At 47.4% G+C, this 19072-nt stretch overlaps 1 protein-coding gene across 16 annotated transcripts in view; it reads left to right on the forward strand.

Annotated features, from left to right (window-relative positions):
* LOC311593237 (cilia- and flagella-associated protein 337-like) overlaps positions 1-17497 on the forward strand; it is a 62589-nt gene extending 45092 nt beyond the window's left edge. For 4 of the 16 annotated variants that reach the window (XR_014777623.1, XR_014777631.1, XR_014777632.1 and 1 more), the window contains 5 exons: positions 740-2603; positions 3705-4596; positions 4860-5071; positions 5223-5300; positions 5626-5745. Coding sequence is in view for 3 of the 16 variants with exons in the window: in XM_084774437.1 (XP_084630563.1) it covers positions 740-778 (39 nt within the window). In the remaining 13 variants the exon portion in view is untranslated. Of the gene's footprint in view, positions 1-739; positions 3130-3704; positions 4597-4859; positions 5072-5222; positions 5301-5625; positions 5746-15511; positions 15853-17366 lie in introns of those variants that run through there. The other 12 variants (XM_084774436.1, XM_084774438.1, XR_014777627.1 and 9 more) reach the window with 11 other exon arrangements.
* The last annotated feature ends 1575 nt before the right edge of the window (positions 17498-19072 follow it).

A 19072-nucleotide genomic window follows, 5' to 3' on the forward strand; every position in this document is an offset into this window, starting at 1 on the left:
GGCAGCTAGTTATTTTTCTGTCCTATCCCCTCAATTCGGCTCAGCCTCCCCCAAGAGCATTGGAGGGCCTGCTACGCTGTGGAGCCTGGCTAGGCCGAGTCAGTTTTTCCCTACTGTTCAGCGACAGTCCACTGGGGTCAGTCACTAGGTTCCTGCCCGGTCCCATTCAAAGCACACAGCTGTGGCTGAATAATGTGTCCACAGCTGCCAGGGCCCAGGTGGCCCCTGGGGCTCTCTATGGACAGGAGCCAGGCAGGCGGTGGGGTAGTGTGAGGACAGATCCACCAGTTTCCCTGAGATTTCCCCAGGCCAGGAGCTCTGGTGCTTGACTGCCAGGAGTTCAGTCCCATACACCAAGTTCATGCTACTTTGCAGGCCGGTTTCGGTCCAGACTCTGGGGACTGGGCTCCCTTCCTTCTTGGGCCATTGGATGACCAGTGGCCAGACCTGCCTGTGGTCTGCACTGTGTGTATCCCTATTACATAGTGATTTCCAGGTCTTGCATTCTTTGGCCCCCAGTAGGGTCCTTAGTCTCCTTTCTGTAGATCAGATACAGTTCAGTGCTGCCATCTTGAAAATCTCCTCTTTTGTTTCTTGTGGAATTGGCTAGTTCTTATTTTCCTATGATCTTAACATGCATCTTTTTGTGGTTTGGGACATCTATCTTTATTACTGTTGGAAATTTTGGCCATGTTTGTCCTTAACCCACTTTTACTTCATTTTTATGTTGCATCACTAGTTGGTGTTTATGGTGATCATTTACCCCAAGCAACAATGAAGAATTGGCGCTGGATTAACGACATAGGTTTGGATGGCTTTGATGACCTGACTATAACAGAACATTATAACATCTTAAGAACACTTGGGATAGGATCATATGGTGATGTAAAGCTGGCCAGTCATCGCCTCACGCAAAATGAAGTAGCAGTAAAACTTCTCCCGAAAGGCAAGATGGACACCACCTCCATGTCAGAAATTGAAATATTGAAATCTGTAGACCACCCTAATATCATTAAACTTTTACACTTAATCGAGACTACAAAACATATTTACATAATTATGGAATATGCCTCGGGAGGAGAGCTGTTGGACAAGATCCTAGCATTTGGCTACTTACCAGAGGAGGAGTCCTGTAGACTTTTTACACAAGTGGGGTGTGCCATTCATTATTGTCATCAGAGAGGAATTGCCCACAGGGATATAAAACCTGAGAACATTTTAGTGGACAGCAAAGGAAACATAAAACTGTGCGACTTCGGGTTCAGCGCTAAAGTCATAATGGGACAGAGGCTGAAGGATCGTTGTGGGACCCTCCCTTATTGTGCCCCAGAACTCTTTAAAGGTGAAGCCTATGATGCTTTCTCCATTGACATCTGGAGCTTGGGCGTTCTGTTGTACCTCATGTCTACAGGGTACCTGCCTTTCTATGGCCATACGCGGGCAAGAACAAAGAGGAAGATCATGGTAGGAACATACTCCAGGAAATTCAACTTGTCACCAGAGCTTTGGGAGGTGATTGCTAAGATGTTAACAGTGGACCCTGGACAAAGGCCAAGAATAGGTGACATCCTGAACTTCACGTGGCTGAACCATGGTAGTGAAGGTTCTCCAAGTTCCTTTAGAGAAAACAGAGCTGACAGCCACCCAGACCCCAATGTAATGGTCACAATGGGCGCCCTGGGGTACAAGCCACGCGAGATAAAGGAATCTCTCCTAGAGAAAAAGTTTGACGAGGTGATGGCCACCTACCTCTTGCTTAGAGAACAGTCACCCTGTGGGGGCAACTTTATAAAACACTTGAAGCCCAGGCAGTCTAACATTAAAGAGACAACACTGAAGAGGTCATCTAGTGTCCCTTCCCTAAAAACATTCATCTTACCCACTCCTGAGAATGACAGAAACTGCAGGAGGAGGAACAGTATGCCTCCCATCCTCAACTTCTTGGACATGAGTGAAACCCCTGTTCTCCCAATCCGCCTTGTAAGTGTCCAAGAGGACTCTGTCATGAGCGGCGTCTGGGAAGATACCAACATCAGTGACACCTATATTGTAAGACAGAGCAGCACATCTTCACAGTGTCTGGGAATGTCCTCTAGCCAGTCATCCTTGGATGAGTTCAAGGCTTCTTCTAGAACGTATGAGAACAAGGTGTCCTCACAGAGTGTTTTACCTCATGTCCCCGTGGAGAAAGGGCAGTCTAAAATAATCAACACACCCCCTGAAAAAATTAGCTTCTCCCTCCCACAAGCCTCACCTCAGGAAGACTGCAGTGGACAGCCCCATGAAGTGACACTAGCAGGAACAGAGAACGGCAACACCGCAAAAACAAAATCACTTGCCATCTCCAATGAGGAGGCCCAGGATGAGGGGGTACAAAAAGAGCCATCTTCTCCAGATACACCCCAGGGAGATCTCGGTGACCAGCACCAGACTGTACCAGGAGTCCCCTTCAGAAAACGCCTCTGGAAGACCTTGAGAAGAGGCTTCTTGAGAGGGCTGGGGGGGTTATTTTGTTGCGTGACAGGTGAAAAGCGGGAGCGCCTAGCCAACAGAAAAATCCTGGCTAGGAGCTAAAAGGGCTATGGAGTCAGCCATGGTACCAGGTAGGTGGAGAAGCTACAGTGCACCTCTGCATCTAGGCTTACTTTTTCTTTTAATGATGTCACTTCTCTCTCTCTTTTTTCTTCCTTCTTTTTTTGAGACAGGTTTTCCTTGTTCAGCCTTGTCTGTCTGTCTGCTTTGTAGACTAACCTGGCCTCGAACTCACAGAGATCTGCCTGCCTCTCTCTCCCCAAGTGTTGAGATTACAGGCATGTGGCACTGCACCTGGCTTAATTTCCCATAAAAAAATTCTCTCTCTCTCTCTCTCTCTCTCTCTCTCTCTCTCTCTCTCTCTCTCTCTCTCTCTCTCTGTGTGTGTGTGTGTGTGTGTGTGTGTGTGTGTGTGTGTGTAGGTTAATGTATAGGAGTCTCATGTCTATACCATGTGAGCCATGGAGCTGTTTCCTGGACTAAACGGTATGCTTTCAGAGAAACAGATGATAAGAATCCACATCTTAGGGTGTGGTGATCCTGTGTTATCACCCTGGAAAGCAAATTCCACAGGATCTGTCCTGAGAAACTTGAGTGGTAGGTAGAGTGCAGAGGATGGTGACTCGACACTGGGCAATGAAGCTGGGGAAAGGTTGTCGAAGGGACCAATGAATCCCTTGGGAGGAAGCAGCCTGAGGGCTTATGCCAGCCAAGGGGCAGCACAGCCAAGCATACGTCCTGCATATTTATTTCTATGAAGAGGCCCCCACCGTGTTATGTCAGTTCTAACTGCTGTGGGAGGCACTGTGCTCCCTGTGGGCTGATAGGGAGTGGAGATCAGTGGAGATCAGCTTGCTGATGGTGCATACAGGTGCAAGGGAGGAAAAATGCAGGGAGGAATTGTGCATGGCTGTGAGCCCCTGGGAGGCTATGTCCATATAACAGGCTTAAACTAGAGGCAAAACATTCTTGTGTCCCGAGAAGTGTATGTGTGTGTGTGTGTGTGTGTGTGTCTGTGTGTATGTGTGTGTGTGTGTGTGTGTGTGTGTGTGTGTGTATGTGTGTGTGTGTCTGCCGCACCCTTCTCGGATCACTTGGGACCCTGAGGACTGAGGATGGATTTGGGAGGCAGGTCTGAACTCATGATCCTCCTGACTCTCCTCTCTGTGTAGATTCCAGAAGGCTGGTGGTACCACACTTTACTCAGCCAAGTGAAGCACTCCATGGGCCTCAGAAATCTTGGCAACTTCCATCCACGGAGTGCTGGTGATCATCAGGAAAACAGGACTCAGGGGTCCTTCTGTTAATGGTGACACCAACCAATCATCTCCGAATGTACCTGTGGAACTTTAGAAGATATAATGGCAGGTGGAAGAGAGGACTACAGTGGGCCTGACATGTGTTTGTTTGTGTGTGTGTCTGTGTGTGTGTGTGTGTGTGTGTGTGTGTGTGTGTGTATGTGTGTGTGTGTGTATACTAGTGATGAATATTGCTGAGCAGATCAGAGCCAGAAACAAAGGAATGGGATTGCAATGAGTCTCCATCGAGTACTCATTTGGCATGTGGAGCGTACAGAACCAGGTGAGTCCATTGGTTACAGTGCTGTACTCAGATCCATCCTGACTTACTAGACAGCTCGTTCCTACCCCCACCAAGATACAAAAGCCTTCACTACTCACCCCAGTGCTATTATCAGTGAGCCTGCTTGTTCCTTGCAACTTGAGTCAATTTGGATGCATTCCTTTGTCCTCTATATCTGGACAGACAGGGACAAGTTATGCGCGCGTGCACACACACATACACACACACACACAGAAACATGTATGCATGCACACACCATTGTCCATTGCCTGTGTACAGTACTTGAAATGGAGAGGATTTGCATTCAAAATAAGGTAACTTCCTATTTTGTGTGACTTCCTCTTCTGAAAGGGCCTAGATGGCTCTCCAAATCAGCTTTCTCTTGTCTGCAACATTAACCACTTTACTGCACCCTAGGAGCCAAGGAACATCAGGACTTGCATTGGTGCCCACTTTGCCCCAGAGCATCCTGAATGGAAGAAGGTGAGAACCACCTACTGTGCTTTGAGTGGAACTAAGGTGAAGTCTGGAGTGTGTGACAGTTGAATTCAGTGCTGGAGCTGGTTCAAAGTGTGATCATGGATAAGAACCCATTGATGGTAAAACAATGCAGACCCTCTGGTCTGACACTGAGGGCTTTCCTCATGGTCTCCTGCCACATTCCCACTTTTCCATGAACACTCAGGGATTTAAGGGGTCAGATTCCTAGTCCTCATTAGCCCCATACTCTTGCTTATTGTCAATAGAACTTCACACAAAGATCCAAGCTGTTTTCTTTCTGAGACTCTTTAGGGATGCAGCTGTACCTGAGCCTCTGTGTCCCCAGGCAGCAGGCTTGCAAAGACTTGGTGTCTTTGCTGCCTGTATGACACTATGCTGGGGCTACCAGAGAGACTCCTGGGACCACACTCAAAATGGGATAAAGCCTGACGACCGTTTCATCTGCATGCTGCATAGGGTAGGGGATGCCCCTCAAGCCCTAACACACTGGAGGGAAGAGGGACACACGGGTGATGCAACTTTGCTCCGCCCATGGGGAAGGCGTAATTGGCAGCTGGGTGATGGGCAACTGAATGCTTGGTAATCATACCACAACACTTTGTTTTCAGGTCTCCTTTAAGAACAACTTGTTTTGATCCCGGAGCCCGCAGCATCTTAAGCAATCCTTTCTCTCCTGAAGGAGCCAGGTGTGTAGACTACAGGGCGTCTCAAATCCCCTCCAGCCACCACATCCACTGCTGTGTGCATGGGGTCACACACATTCAGCTGGAGATACTGCCCTCTTGGTCACCTAGGCCAAGACACCCCTCCCCCAGTAAGAAGACTCAAGAAAGACTGGTGGCTGCAAGGGCCAGACATACAGAACACTGACAGTCATTTGGGGGTGGGAAGACGCTCTATACTGGGTCCCCGCTACAGCAGTGACATCACCCCATACCTACTGACCTGAAGCTTGAAACACTCCTTAAAATAGGTCCTAGTTGTAGAAAACTGAGTGACTGTTTATTTTAGGTTTGTGGTTCCTCTTGAAGATGTGTATAGAGCTGGGCCTAAGAGGTGTCATCAAGGGAGTCACACCCAGGCAGCTTCCTGGACAAAAGGACATGGCAACACTAACTGTGAATACAGAAGTTTTTTATTATAATAAACTGCTTTGTGTATTTGAACCTTGTGTTGTGCTGTCCTGCTGTATAATTACATGATACTCTGATACTGGATTTGTCAGCACGCCTATCTTCTGAAGGCACCATTTCTCCCAGTGGGGAGAGCTGCACTAATTCTCCATGATGCACTGTGGTTTTCATTCTGTGCCCTACATCTTTGCCCTCTTCTTCCTACACACTGCCAGGTGTGCATCCTGGAAACCCCTCTCCATCCTGGTATTGGTCATCACTAGTGAAGATTGTTTTAGGCTCCACCTAGGCACTATCTATTTCCCTCTCTCATTCCATTGCATAATATCTTTCAGGTTTACTCGTGTTGACCACAAATCTCAGGATCCCTCTCCCCTTTATTCTTCTGTGACAGGGTCTTGCTGCTAAGAATTCTGGGTAATGTGGTGACAGGATTCTACCTCCTGTAATACGAGGCCTAATTACATTCTTCTTCAATAGACATGTGCATGTAGAATAGGCAGGTTGCTAACAGATTAGATTTTGATTCCTTTTGAAACACTCCCAGTTTTCTCTGCAAATAACCTAATTAAGTGTCCTCAAAATGGTCCTCACAATTGGGTATGGAGATGCTCACAAGATTCTGACTTCCGTTTTCATGGCAATGCCTTTGTGCAGCTTGTAATCTGGTTCACCCTCAACTTTTATTTCTGACCTGCCATTCATATGCTGTGTGTGGACAGATCTTTCTTTAGAGGACAAGGGATGGTCTGTGCTGTCTTGGGAACTAGAGATGGAGAGGCTTCCAAGGTGACAGGAGCCCTGGTGCTCTGCAGCCAAATCACCTCAGGATGAAACTTAGAAACCAGCTCACTTCTCTTCCAGGGGAGGCACAGGCAGCACAGACCACCTGACAGGTCTGATTTGGTTTTGTGGGGGATCGTGGACTGTGCTGTATCAGTGCGTCCCCTCACTGCACACTGGTTCACTCCACAGCTTGGCTGTCACCAACAGGTCTCTAATACTCAGGGACGCACAGAAGTCTCGTTGACATCCCGATTGCCTTTCCTTTCCTTTGTTAGGTACCCAATGATGGGGATGGCTGGATCACAGGAAGACATGGGTTTGGGGCCAGGCTGTGGAGCAGGGTAATGAGCTGGAAGGGAAGGACAATAAGGCCCTGAGTGCTGGGAACATCAAAGATGCTTCCCAGTGCCACTCTGAGGCAGCTGAATCAGATCTCCCCAATCATGTGCTCTACAGCAATAGCACTGCATCCTAAGCCAAGAACGGGGACTAGCAAAGGCCTATGAGGATGGCTGTAAGACTGTCGAGCTGAGTCCTGGCTGGGGCAAGGGTTATTCAAGGAATGCTGCAGCTCCTGCATTTCTAGACTGATTTGAAGAAGCTAAAGGAAGCTAAGAAAAGGGCTTAAAACAACCTCCAGCTTCAGGAGGGTCTGCAGAACATGGAGGCCTGGCCAGTAGAGAGGAAGTTCCTGAATTCTTTCACTTTGGCTGATCTGTACCTGAAGTTGGAGACTGATCCCAAAACAAGGGCACTTGCTGCTCAGTGACCACACTTGCCTGAGAGAGCCTTCCCACAGAGTATGTCTATCCTGAGGTCCTGTGGCTGGCAGCACATACTGCAGCTTCTTGTCACAATGCCTCTCTGGGCCTGGCATAGCCACAGAGAGCAGGGAGGAAGAGACTTTGCCTATGAGGCAGGGCTCCTGGCCAGCAAGGTCACCCTAAGGACTACAGGAAGCCCAGGAACCTACAGGTGAGTCCATCAGATGGCCTTGGAGCCATATTTTGGAATGTAGTTTAACCAACCAACTGGCTTTCACCCAGTTCTCAAACCTGAGCCCCCCTTCACCCCTACTTCAAGGTCACCTCCCTGACTACCTCAGGCAGGAGACTCCCCTCCACCCTTTCAAGGACAGGATCTATCTCTCTCTCACACACACACCTTCAGTTTGGAAGACGTGGTGCAGAGCTCTGGACATGAAGTCTAGAGATGCTGGCGACCAGACTTGAGAGAAATGAGTCGCCAGCTGCTGCCAGCTGTTGCCAGCTGCAGAGATTTAGACAGGAAAGACTCCATCCCAGGCCCCATCTGCTTTGTGAGCCTGACTGACATTGGTGTAGTGCTCCTTGCTAGTGCTCTTCACAGGCATCCTCGGAGCCCACCCTGCAGGTGGATAGGGAGATGCTGTGGACTCCGGGGAAGCAGCACACAGACACCCAAATGAAACATAAGAGGCTGGGCAGTCAGAGGAGTTGCCCACGGTACTGGGTCTGCCCTAAGGAGGATTATGGGGGAGTTGGAGATGACCCTGAAGCCAAAAGGCTCTGCTGTGCTCAGCGAAGAACCCTCTGTCTTCAGGAATGGAAGGAGCAGGTAACTGAGGAAGTGCCACAGCAGGAGGGACTGCTCTTCTTTACCAACTAAGTGTGAAGGCAGAGAGTTGAAGATTAGAAGGAAGGGATGAGAATGAGGAAGGGAAGAAAGGACAGAGGAGGGAGAGAAGAAAGCAAGTAAGGCTGTCAGGGACTGTAAGGGAGCTTGGAGAGAGAGGGGGGGGAAGGAAAGAGAAGAAGTCAAAGGAGAAGGAAGGTGATGGAAAAGAAGGTGTGGAGAGAGGAGATTGGAGGGGATCAGTGAAGGAGGAGGAGGCTGGAAGGTGGAAGGAGAGGAGGAAGCAACAGCAACCCCTTCAGAAGCTACAGTGTTACACACACACTCACACAAACACACACACACACACACACACTCATGAATGCATGCACACACACACACACACACACATGTGCACTCCTGCAGGACCATTGCTAAATAGAATCCTGGCTTTATTCTCAAAGTAGCCATCCACAGAGACCTGGAGAGTAAGTCTGGCCCCACTCAGTGTCTCAGCAGTCCTGCAGCATACCGATGAACCTGAAGCCAGGCTGGGTGCCTCTGTTTTATGCAGAGGCTCAGGAATGGATCTGGCTGCCTTGGGTAGGGCTACCCCACCCAGACTCGGAGCCTCTGGAAGTCTCTCAGAGAAGAATGTCAACTGCAATTGTACTGGGGTCTGCAGTTGCCCTTAGTGACCAGCCACCAGGTACCTGCCCAGCCTTTGTAAAGAAGAGACACACCTGGACAGATGTGCACTGTGGCCTCTGTCACTAGGCAGACAGAAAGGTGACAGGGTAATGACCTTTTCCTCTGAAGGGCCAGAGTCAAAGATGGGTTTGGGACTATGGTGAGGGAGGGGAGGGAAGAGTGCGGAGAGGAGGATGAGGAGGGGAGGACAGAGGCCAATTCAAGGTTTCTATGATTATCCGGCCAGAGTTCTCAAAGACTCTTGATGAGTTGATGGCCTCGTTTAGCCTCTTACTTGTAAAACTAGGAAGCAAAGCCATCTTAAAAAAGGAAAAAAGTCTGAATTGTCCTGATATTAAAGAATAGGATTAAATGGAAGTCAAAAGAATTGAGAATTAGCCTTGGAGGAGAGTGACTGACAGGGATGTGTGTTGCTAGGTTCTGCGAAGAGGCTGTAGCCTTCAACCTAATTGACTCTGGTTGAAAGGTGGAGCCAGCTGTCACCTCTGGCAGGGTGGTCAGGGCCTCCTCTCTGTGAACTGTTGGATTTTAAGAGAGACTTGCTCTGCAACTGTGAGCAGTGGCTGTTAGAGCCTTTTCCTTCTGCCACTCCAGGCATCTCAGAGAGAAAGCAGACCATTGGGAAGGGCGAGCATTGGCCCTGTTCCTGGAAGAGTGAGGTGTCAAGGGTGCTGGCATCCAGTCCCTTGCCAATGCTTTTCAAGGACCCACAGGTTGCACTAGAAGGGAGGCATTTTTAAACACACCCACACCCTGGGTCCTTGCCCATATGCAGGAACAGATCACTTCAGGGCCAAGGTTACAACAAAAGTGTCACCTGACTACCTTCTTCCTATATTGCTCTACTAAGTGAGGAGGAACACGGGGAGAAAAGTGCTATGAGAAACAAAAGGAGAGCAAGAAAACAAGCAGAGAGAGAGAGAGAGAGAGAGAGAGAGAGAGAGAGAGAGAGAGAGATAAGCTACTGAGATATAAGCAGGAACCCGTTTGCTTATCACCTTTGCTTACTTTCTTGTCATGAAGTTTTTACTACTGGGCTAGAGAGCAGAATAGCTGTTATTAGGTTCCCATAGCAACCCTACTCTTGCCCCTCTGACATTCTATAAAAATCCTGTGAAAACCACTTTGGAAAGCTATCTGGTGCTTTCTCAGAAAAATGGGAATAGGGCTTCCTCAAGACCCAGCTATTCCACTCCTTGGAATATACCCAGAAGATGCACTACCACACAACAGGGACATATGCTCAACCATGTTCATAGCTGCCTTATTCATAATAGCCAGAACATGGAAACAACCTACTTGTCCCTCAGTAGAAGAATGGATAAAGAAACTGTGGTACATCTACACTATGGAATACTACTCAGCTATTAAAAACAAGGAATTTCCAAAATTTGTGGACAAATGGATTGAACTAGAAATTGTCTTAATGAGTGAGTTCACACAGAAGCAAAAAGAGCTAAATGGTATATAGTCACTTATATCGAGACACTAGTCCACGGTGTACGTCCCCATGAAAAACTGTACCTACCAGGAAAGTGGGTAAGAGGGGAGGATATCCTATTGAAACTTTAGGTGTGAGAAGCCTGGGAGAATGAGGAAATAGAAGGATCCAGTGGGTCCTGGAAAACTACAGGCGAGTCTTGGCCCTGGGGTCCTCCACAAACTATGGCAACAGCCAAGGAAAATACAGGCAGTAAACCTCGAACCCCTACCCAGACTAGCCGATGGGCAGGACATTCTCCACTGTTGAGTGGAGAAGGAGATCTGACTTTCACACAAACTGTGGTGCCCCATATTTGACCATGTCCCTTGGATGGAGACACCTGGGGGCACTCAGAGGAAGGATAATAGGTCACCAAGGAAAGACTTGATACCCTATGAGCATATACAGGGGAAAGAAGTCCCCCTCAGACACAGATATAGGGGAGGGTAGTAGGGGGGAAGTGGGAGGAAGGGAGGAATGGGAGGATTCAAGGGATGGGCTAACAACTGAGATGTAATATGAATAAATCAATGAAAAAACTGGAAAAAACCCTGTGAAAATTTTCAATAAACAGGGCTTGATCAAAATTCAGATTTCCCCCCAGTTCTTCGTGTTTCCTGTTCTTTGTGCCCTCCTTCATCCCTCTCCCAGGTTCCATTGGAAGGCCTCGCAGGCTGCGGCAGTTTGGCCTGAGGCTCGGCCAAGGAGCGCCATCGTAAGACTGCAGTGGCATCATACATTGAGGTCCTCAAGGAGAAAGTCCACTCCGGGAGTGAAGACCCATAAAGAGGTCAGCGTGGGGAAATGCTCACTCCAAGAGTGAAGACCTGCAAAGAGATCGCCATGGAGAAACGCCCACTCTGTGAGAGAAGATCCAAGAGGTAAGCAGACAGTGATATTATGGGACAGGGAATTAATGTACATGAAAATTCATAGGTGGACTTCAAGATTCTCTCAAGGCAAGAGGAAATAGGGTTAAGAAAAAAGATTTAGTTCATTTCCTCCTCTTCCTTAAGGACGTTTGTCCCTGGTTCCTGCAGGAAGGAACCATAGATGAAAAAGGATGGAAGAGTGTAATACTTTGAATGATTGTTTGATTAATGATAGCTTGTGTGTTAGGTACTTTCATGAGGATATTAAACATATATTAGAGGAAGGTGAAGATTTTCTTAAAGAAAAACTTTGAAAAAGTCTTGGGAATCCCTGTTAAGGCCGAAGTCTGTACATCTCCTCTGTCTGAAGAGTCTCCTCCCTGACCTGGACTCTAGTAGAGGAATTAGGTAAGGCAGCCGCCACTCTTCTTTGTCTGTCTTCTTTGTCTCTCCATGTTCTTTAGCTTAATTTTGAAGCTCGAACATTGAAGTTAGTCACATTGTCAGGGTTACTCTTTGCCAGTGCCAGGAGATAGTGTACCTCCTGAAGGGGAGGCTGGAAGACCTTCCTGACCTCCAGGAGGGGGAGTCAATCCCCCCTCTACTTGGGGAGTGCCCTCAGCCCGCCCGATCACAGGGTCTGATCGCTCAGTTGGTTCTGGTTTTGGTGTAGTCCAGATTATTGTGGCTGTTTGGCGGCATTTTCTGTTTTTGTTTATTTGTGTGGACCTTCTCACTATGAGACAGAAAAAATCAACCCCCCTTGACTGTTGTGACAGATGGATGGACTGGGACACATAACTTGTCCCTCATAAGTGAAGAAAGACAAACCTGTCACATTTTTGTCTTTTTCTGGTGTTTAGATGTTGTTTTACATATTATATTCTGTAGAGAAAAAAAAGAACGAAATTTCATCTGCTGGCCATTAGTTCTAACTCATTTTAATGATTCTCAAAAACAACAAGAACAAAAATTGATAAACTAGCTCTGTCTGTTGGTGCCCGGCTGCTGCTCTGGAGAGGTCCAGGGTGGGGCCTCTGGTGCTGGATGCAGATGTCTTTCCAGTTTGCTTCACCTCTTGGGTGGCCAGAGATGGTGGCTCAGACAACCGATCAAAATGAAAAAAAAAAAAAAGGAAAGGGAAGGGAAGGAAAAGAGAGCTTAAGGTTTCTTCTCTAGGGACTGGCTGTACTGAGGCCAAGGAGAACTTAAACTGACCACATTTTTCCTATGGCTGAGGCTGTAAAAGTGGCTTTTGGCTAGAAACTGCACAGGAGTCGTAAAAGGAGGCTCTTTGATCTATAGGTAGGCCTCTTTGCAGAGCTCTCCAATAACTTGGTGTAAACTTAGGCTTATTAGCCACAGAAGGTTGATGGCTCTGAGTCTGCTAATTTATTTGCAAATTTACAAAAAAAAAAAAGAAGTAAGAGAGAGATAGTGTAGCTCCCACGCCACCAAGGTACAGAGTCAAGGGCGAGGGACTGCTGATTTAACTCACACACATATATACACACAGTAGCACTTTGTGCTAAGAGAGCAGCAGCAGTGGCAGCAGCAGCAGCAATCTTTATTCAGTGTTCAAAGAGCCTTTTTATAGGCAGCAAAACAAGCATGCCACTTGCAGGTGATTGCACACAGGAGGAAAAGTCCCAAGGAGGGGAGGGGTGTGTTCTCAGAGCAGTAAACATGACTAGCTAACCAACATAAACAGACACAGAAGCTGCTAGAAACAGGACATGAAACAGCATGACAGGCAGGCAGCCCAGTCGGGCCTGGTTCCTACAGGTCCCCCCTTTATATAAAATACAAATGAGCTCCTGTCTTAGGTTGCCAGGACATTGGCTTCCTGTCTTACCCGTCATTGGAAAGGCTTTGTACTTCAAAACCCTCCTGTCTTAGGTGGATAGGTACCTCCATGGTCTTATCCGTCATTGGATACTCATTTATCAAGGCTCAGCCAAGCCAGGGCAGTGGGGTTGTCCCCTGACAAAGGCACGAGGACCTGTTGTGCATGGAACTGTTGAATGCCTGTTGTTTCCTCGTGCGGCAGAGACTCCAGAACAGAAAACCTCCTAAGCCCCATAGCAGGATGCCTAGCGCGACAGCATCACTTCAGCCTTTTAGCAAGCTTCCCACATCTGTAGGCGCTGTATGAAGGCATGCCCCGTAATGGGTGGAACTCTAGTCTCCTGTAGTAAGGCTGTTCACTGATTAAGATTTTAGATAGCCAGTTGTATCATAGAATTGAGGGAATTCTGAGTAACTAACGCACTGGCCACCTCTCCTGAGAGTGTATCTTTCTTGTGCCCAGTAGTAATAGTCTGAGAAACGGCAATGCCCGCAGCAGTGGCGGCAGTAGCTGCTACAGCAATGGTGACAATAACAGTGGCAGTATTTCTGAAATCTCTCCTTTTATGATAGATCACCAGGCCTTGCCAGCCATCATGGGCCACAGGAAAGGGAACCTCTCCAGGTGTCCATGCCACCACTACAGTCTTCTCACCGTTCCAGCAACTTCTTAGATGGCAAACCTGCAGGGAACAATTTAAAGTCTTCCCCTCAAGGGAGTCATTAGTAAGAACAAAAAGGAAAGATGCTACAGAACAGATAGCTGAACTTACAATGATATTTTAAATGAAATATATCTGTAATGTTACTCCTTTCCAGATCCTGAGGCATAGCAGCCCTGCCCAGGCTGCGATTAGTCAAATACAGCCATACTGGTCTTCTCAGACCTACTGGCAACAGGATGAGGGGGGATCTTCATCAGAGCCCAAATGGTCTCCTGTAAGCTAGGCTGACTCTTGTGGAACAACAGAACACATGTAGCACCCAGGAACCCAGATTGGTACTTCATTGTCCTGTAGAAAGACACAAGCAGACCCTAGGGCATACACCAGTATGGGGTCCGGACCAGTGCAAAGCTATTTCCATTTCACCAGTCCTTTATGTGTCTTGGGAGGTCTACAATGTCTATCTGCAGCAGATAAGCCTGAATCATGTACAGACAAAAAATTAAGAATATACAAAATATAAGCTAATTGAGAATGCGAGGAGGAGTTTCCTCCATACTCCCCCTTCTTTATTTTAGCAAGGTAAACCTTAATGGTGTGATGCGAACATTCTACCAATGCAAAGATGGACAAGCTGTAACTATCTGGGTGGCTTGATCTTTGGTAACGCCAGTGTGATAACGTAAGGCCTGGCGTTGTGGTGGAATTTATGGTGTAATTGCTGAGCTTTATCCACCCCTGTGATGACTGTCAGAGCTATGGGCTCTTGAGTAAGGACATCCACCATCCTGTTTCTTTCACTCAAGGATCCAGGCAGGGATGTGTGTGCTCTTAAGTGTCCAAAACAAAGAGGACCCTATCTCCACCAAATTAATCGCTGAATCTGTGAAAGACGACCATGTACCGAAGAAATGGGAGCTATGTAGGCAGATGTCTCCAGGGAAGGGAGAATTTGAGTTACATATTTACTATCAGAATAAATGTTTATGGAAGTATTAGTAAATAGCTGTAGAGCCAAAGGAACAGCCTGCAATTCTGCCTCCTGAGCAGAAAGAGTGGAGACCATAATTCATTTGACTACTCCCTAGGAAAAGACTGCCGTGATACCTTTAGAGGTCCCATCAGTAAAGGCCACCCTGGCATGAGGAATAGGCTGCTTCTGTATAATTTTGGGAAAAACAAGAGGGTGCATTTTAAAAATTCAACTAACTTATTTGGAGGATAATGATTGCCAAATATCCTGAGGGTAGAAGACATAAAAATTGTCCATCATCATCATTATTATTATTTTGAAGCCAAGTTACTTGGGCTGAAGAAAAAGGGGATACGACTAGATCAGGCTCCTTTCCAAAACTATGCAGGCTAGATTTCTGGGCCCTAAATAAAAGAGCTATTACAGCTTGGGGATAAGAAATCACCACTTTAGCAGGCAAAGGCTTGGAGGGTACCCACAAGACAGGCCCCCATCTGCCAAAAAACTCCATTATAATCTATATAGTTAACATGGACCTGAGATAGGGCCTTTTGCAGAAGTTCAATGCAAGTACGACCCCCACCCCACCCAGTGTTAAATGTCGGGCAGAAGTAGGGTCAGGATCTCCTTGCAAAATATCAAACAAAGGTTTTAACTGTCCAGGAGTAATTCCTAAACTGGGACAAATCCAATTAATATCTCCCTGAAGCTTCTGAAAGTCATTGAGAGTCAAAAGGAATGCAACATTAAAGTAACCTTTTGAGGTTTAAAACCATTCTGCAACAACAGATGACCTACATATTGATAAGGAAATTGCTTTTGAATTTTTACAGGTGAGATCTGTAAATTAGCCTGTTTCAGCATCTCCTGCAAGTCAGCTAAGTCAGATAATTCCTTCCCCTTTGTCTGGGCAGCCAGCAAAATATCATCCATATAATGAATAATATATATGACAGGCAAACACACCCTGACAGGCTCTATGGCAGGTGCCACATAATTCTGACAAATGGTGGGACTATTAGCCATACCCTGAGGCAATACTACCCATTGATATCTTTTATAAAAAGGAGAGCTGCTGGACAAGATCCTAGAATTTGGTTACCTACCAGAGGAGGAGTCCTGTAGACTTTTTACACTGGTGCTGTTTGCAATTAATTATTGTCATCGGAGAGGAATTGCCCACCAGGATATAAAACATGCGAATATATTAGTGGACGGCAAAGGAAGCATAAACTTTTGCGATTTCAGGTTCAGTGCCAAGGTTAAAATGGGACAGAGGCTGAAGGACCATTGTGGGCCCCTCCCTTATTGTGCCCCTGAATCCTTTAAAGGTGAAGCCTATGATGCTTTCTCCATTGACATCTGGAGCTTGGGCATTCTGTTATACCTCATGTCTACAGGGTACCTGCCTTTCTACGGCCATACACAGGCATAATAAAAAGGAATGTTAGGAACATACTCCAGGAAATTCAACTTGTCACCAGAGCTTTGGGAGGTGATTGCTAACTTGTTAACAGTGGACCCTGGACAGAGGCCAAGAATAGGTGCCATCCTGAACTTCCCATGGTTGAAGCATGGTGGTGAAGGTCCTCCCACTTCCTTTAAAGACCACAATGCTGACAGCCATCCAGACCCCAATGTAATGGTCACGATGGGCACCCTAGGGTACAAGCCACGTGAGATAAAGGAATCTCTCTAGGAGAAAAATTTTGATGAGGTGATGGCCACCTACCTCATGCTTAGGCAACAGTCACCCTGTGGCGGCCACTTTATAAAAAAAGTGAAGTCTAACCTTAAAGAGACAACATTGAAGTGGACATCTAGTGTCCCTTCCCTAACAACATTCGTCTTACCCACTCCTGAGAATGACAGAAACTGTAGCAGGAGGAACAATATGCCTCCCATCCTCAACTTCTTGAACATGAGTGAAACTCCTGTTCTCCCAATCCGTCTTGTAAGTGTCCAAGAGGACTCTGTCATGAGCGGCACCTCATGACATTTCAGTGACCTGTATAATGTAACACGGGCCATCATATCCTCAAAATTTCTTGAAAGGTACTCCAGCCAGTCCTCTTTGGATGTGGTCATGTCTTGTTGTAGAACTTCAGAGAACAAGGTGTCCTCACAGTGTTTTATCTCATCATGTCCCTGTGCTGGAAAACAGTGTTAGATAATCAAAATAGCCCCTGAAAAAATTAGCTCGTCTCTCCCATAAGCCTCAGCTCAGGAAGACCTCAGTGGACAGCCCCATAAAGTGACACTAGCTGGAACAGAGAACAGCAACCTCAAAAGAAAAATCATTGTCAGTCTTCTGTGAGGAGGCCCAGGATGAGGGGGTACAAAAAGAGCCATCTTCTCCACATACACCCCAGGGAGATCTCAGTGACCAGCACCAGACTGTACCAGGAGTTCCCTTCAGAAAACGAATCTGTAAAACCTTGAGGAGAGGCTTCCTGAGAGGGCTAGGGGGGTTATTTTGTTGTGTGACAGTATTAAAGCGGGAGCGCCTAGCCAACAGAAAATCCTGGCAAGGAGCTAAAGGAACGATGGAGTCCGCCGTAGTACCAGGTAGGTGGAGAAGCCACAGTGCACCTCTGCATCTAGGCTTACTTTTTCTTTTAATGATGTCACTTCTCTCTCTCTTTTTTCTTCCTTCTTTCCTTCTTTTCTTTCTTTTCTTTGAGACAGGGTTTCCTTGTTCAGCCTTGTCTGTCTTGGACTTGCTTTGTAGACTAGCCTGGCCTCAAACTCAGAGATCTGCCTGCCTCTCTCTCCCCAGGTGTTGAGATTACAGGCATGTGGCACTGCACCTGGCTTAATGACCTGTAAAGAAAAAAAAATTTCCTTTGTGTGTGTGTTTGTGTGTGTGTGTGTCTGTGTGTGCACATTAACATGCAGGAGTCACATGTCTATACCATCCAAGCCATGGATAATGGAATAAGGTTGCACTTCTGCAGGACCCTTACTAGGATGTTCCCTGGCTTTATTCTCAAAGTAGCTATTCCACAGAGACCTGGAGAAGTAGTCAGGCCCTACTCGTTGTCTCAGCAGTCCTGCAGCATATTGATGTACTTGAGATGGAGAGTGAGTGAAAGGGATTTGTGATGCTAGGCTGGGAGGAGGTCACAGCTTCCGACCTAGGCTGAGGCTCTGCCATAGACAGTAGGGCCTAATTGACTCGGGTTGAAAGCTGGAGCCAGCTGACACCTCTGGCAGGGTGGTCAGGGCCTCCTCTCTGTGAACTGTTGGATTTTAAGAGAGACTTACTCTGCTACTGTGAGCAGTGACTCTTTGAGCCTTTTCCTTCTGCCACCTCTGGCAACTCAGAGAGAAACCAGACCATTGGGAAGGGCGAGCATTGGCCCTGCTCCTGGAAGAGTGAGGTGTCAAGGGTGCTGGCATCCAGTCTCTTGCCAATGCTTTTCAAGGTCCCACGGGTTGCACCACAAGGGAGACATTTTGAAACATAGATCCGCTGGGTCCTTGCCCATACACAGGAACGGATCACTTCAGGGCCAAAGTTACAACAAAAGTGTCACCTGACTACCTTCTTCCTGTATTGCTCTACTAAGTGAGGAGGCACACGGGGAGAAAAGTGCTATGAGAAACAAAATAGACCAAGAAAACAAGGAGAGAGAGAGAGAGAGAGAGAGAGAGAGAGAGAGAGAGAGAGAGAGAGAGAGAGAGAGACCTTTCCCTCCCCTGAAGGAAAGTTGTGAAAATAGACTTGGGTTCCTTTTTGTGTGTATTGACAGGAGGGGGGAGGAGAGAGGGGGGGTAGAGAAGAGAGCAAGTGTGTGAGTCACTGTCCTCAGAGCAGCAGCAAAGCTACCTGTGAGGTGGCATGATGGCTGTGCTCTGCTCAAGGGTGGGGACCTTTCCATGCTGCTGCAGGCCAGGGCTTTATAAACTCAGAGACAGTGGGGCAGCTATGCTCATGACCAACAGCTCTGAGACTGGAGGGAGCTGGAGAGAGCTAGTAGCTTCAAGGCCTTCATAGTCAGTACAGTCAGGCCACCAAGTGTCATTGTGGGTAAGAGGGGCTGTGAGCAGAAGTGACAATGGCACCTGAGCACGTGTGAGCCAGAGACAGGAGGATCACTATGAATTTGAGGTAGGCACGGTCTGGGGAGAGAGAGAGAGAGAGAGAGAGAGAGAGAGAGAGAGAGAGAGAGAGAGAGAGAGAGAGAGAGAGTGTTCCAGGGAAGGAATGCTGTGAGACCTTGCCTCAAAATGGTGCAGATATTAGGACAGGAATGGCGTGGCATGCCTTTAATCAGAGCACCTGGGAGGCAGAAGCCGGATGGTTTGTGAGTCCAGCACAACACAGAGTCACAAGGAATGATGACAACAGTGAGAGGAAAGCATTTCAAAAGGCTTCAGCCTAAATGAAT

Source organism: Acomys minous (genome assembly GCF_964271855.1).
Source record: "Acomys minous genome assembly, chromosome: 3".
In the NCBI taxonomy this organism is placed as follows: Eukaryota; Metazoa; Chordata; class Mammalia; order Rodentia; family Muridae; genus Acomys; species Acomys minous.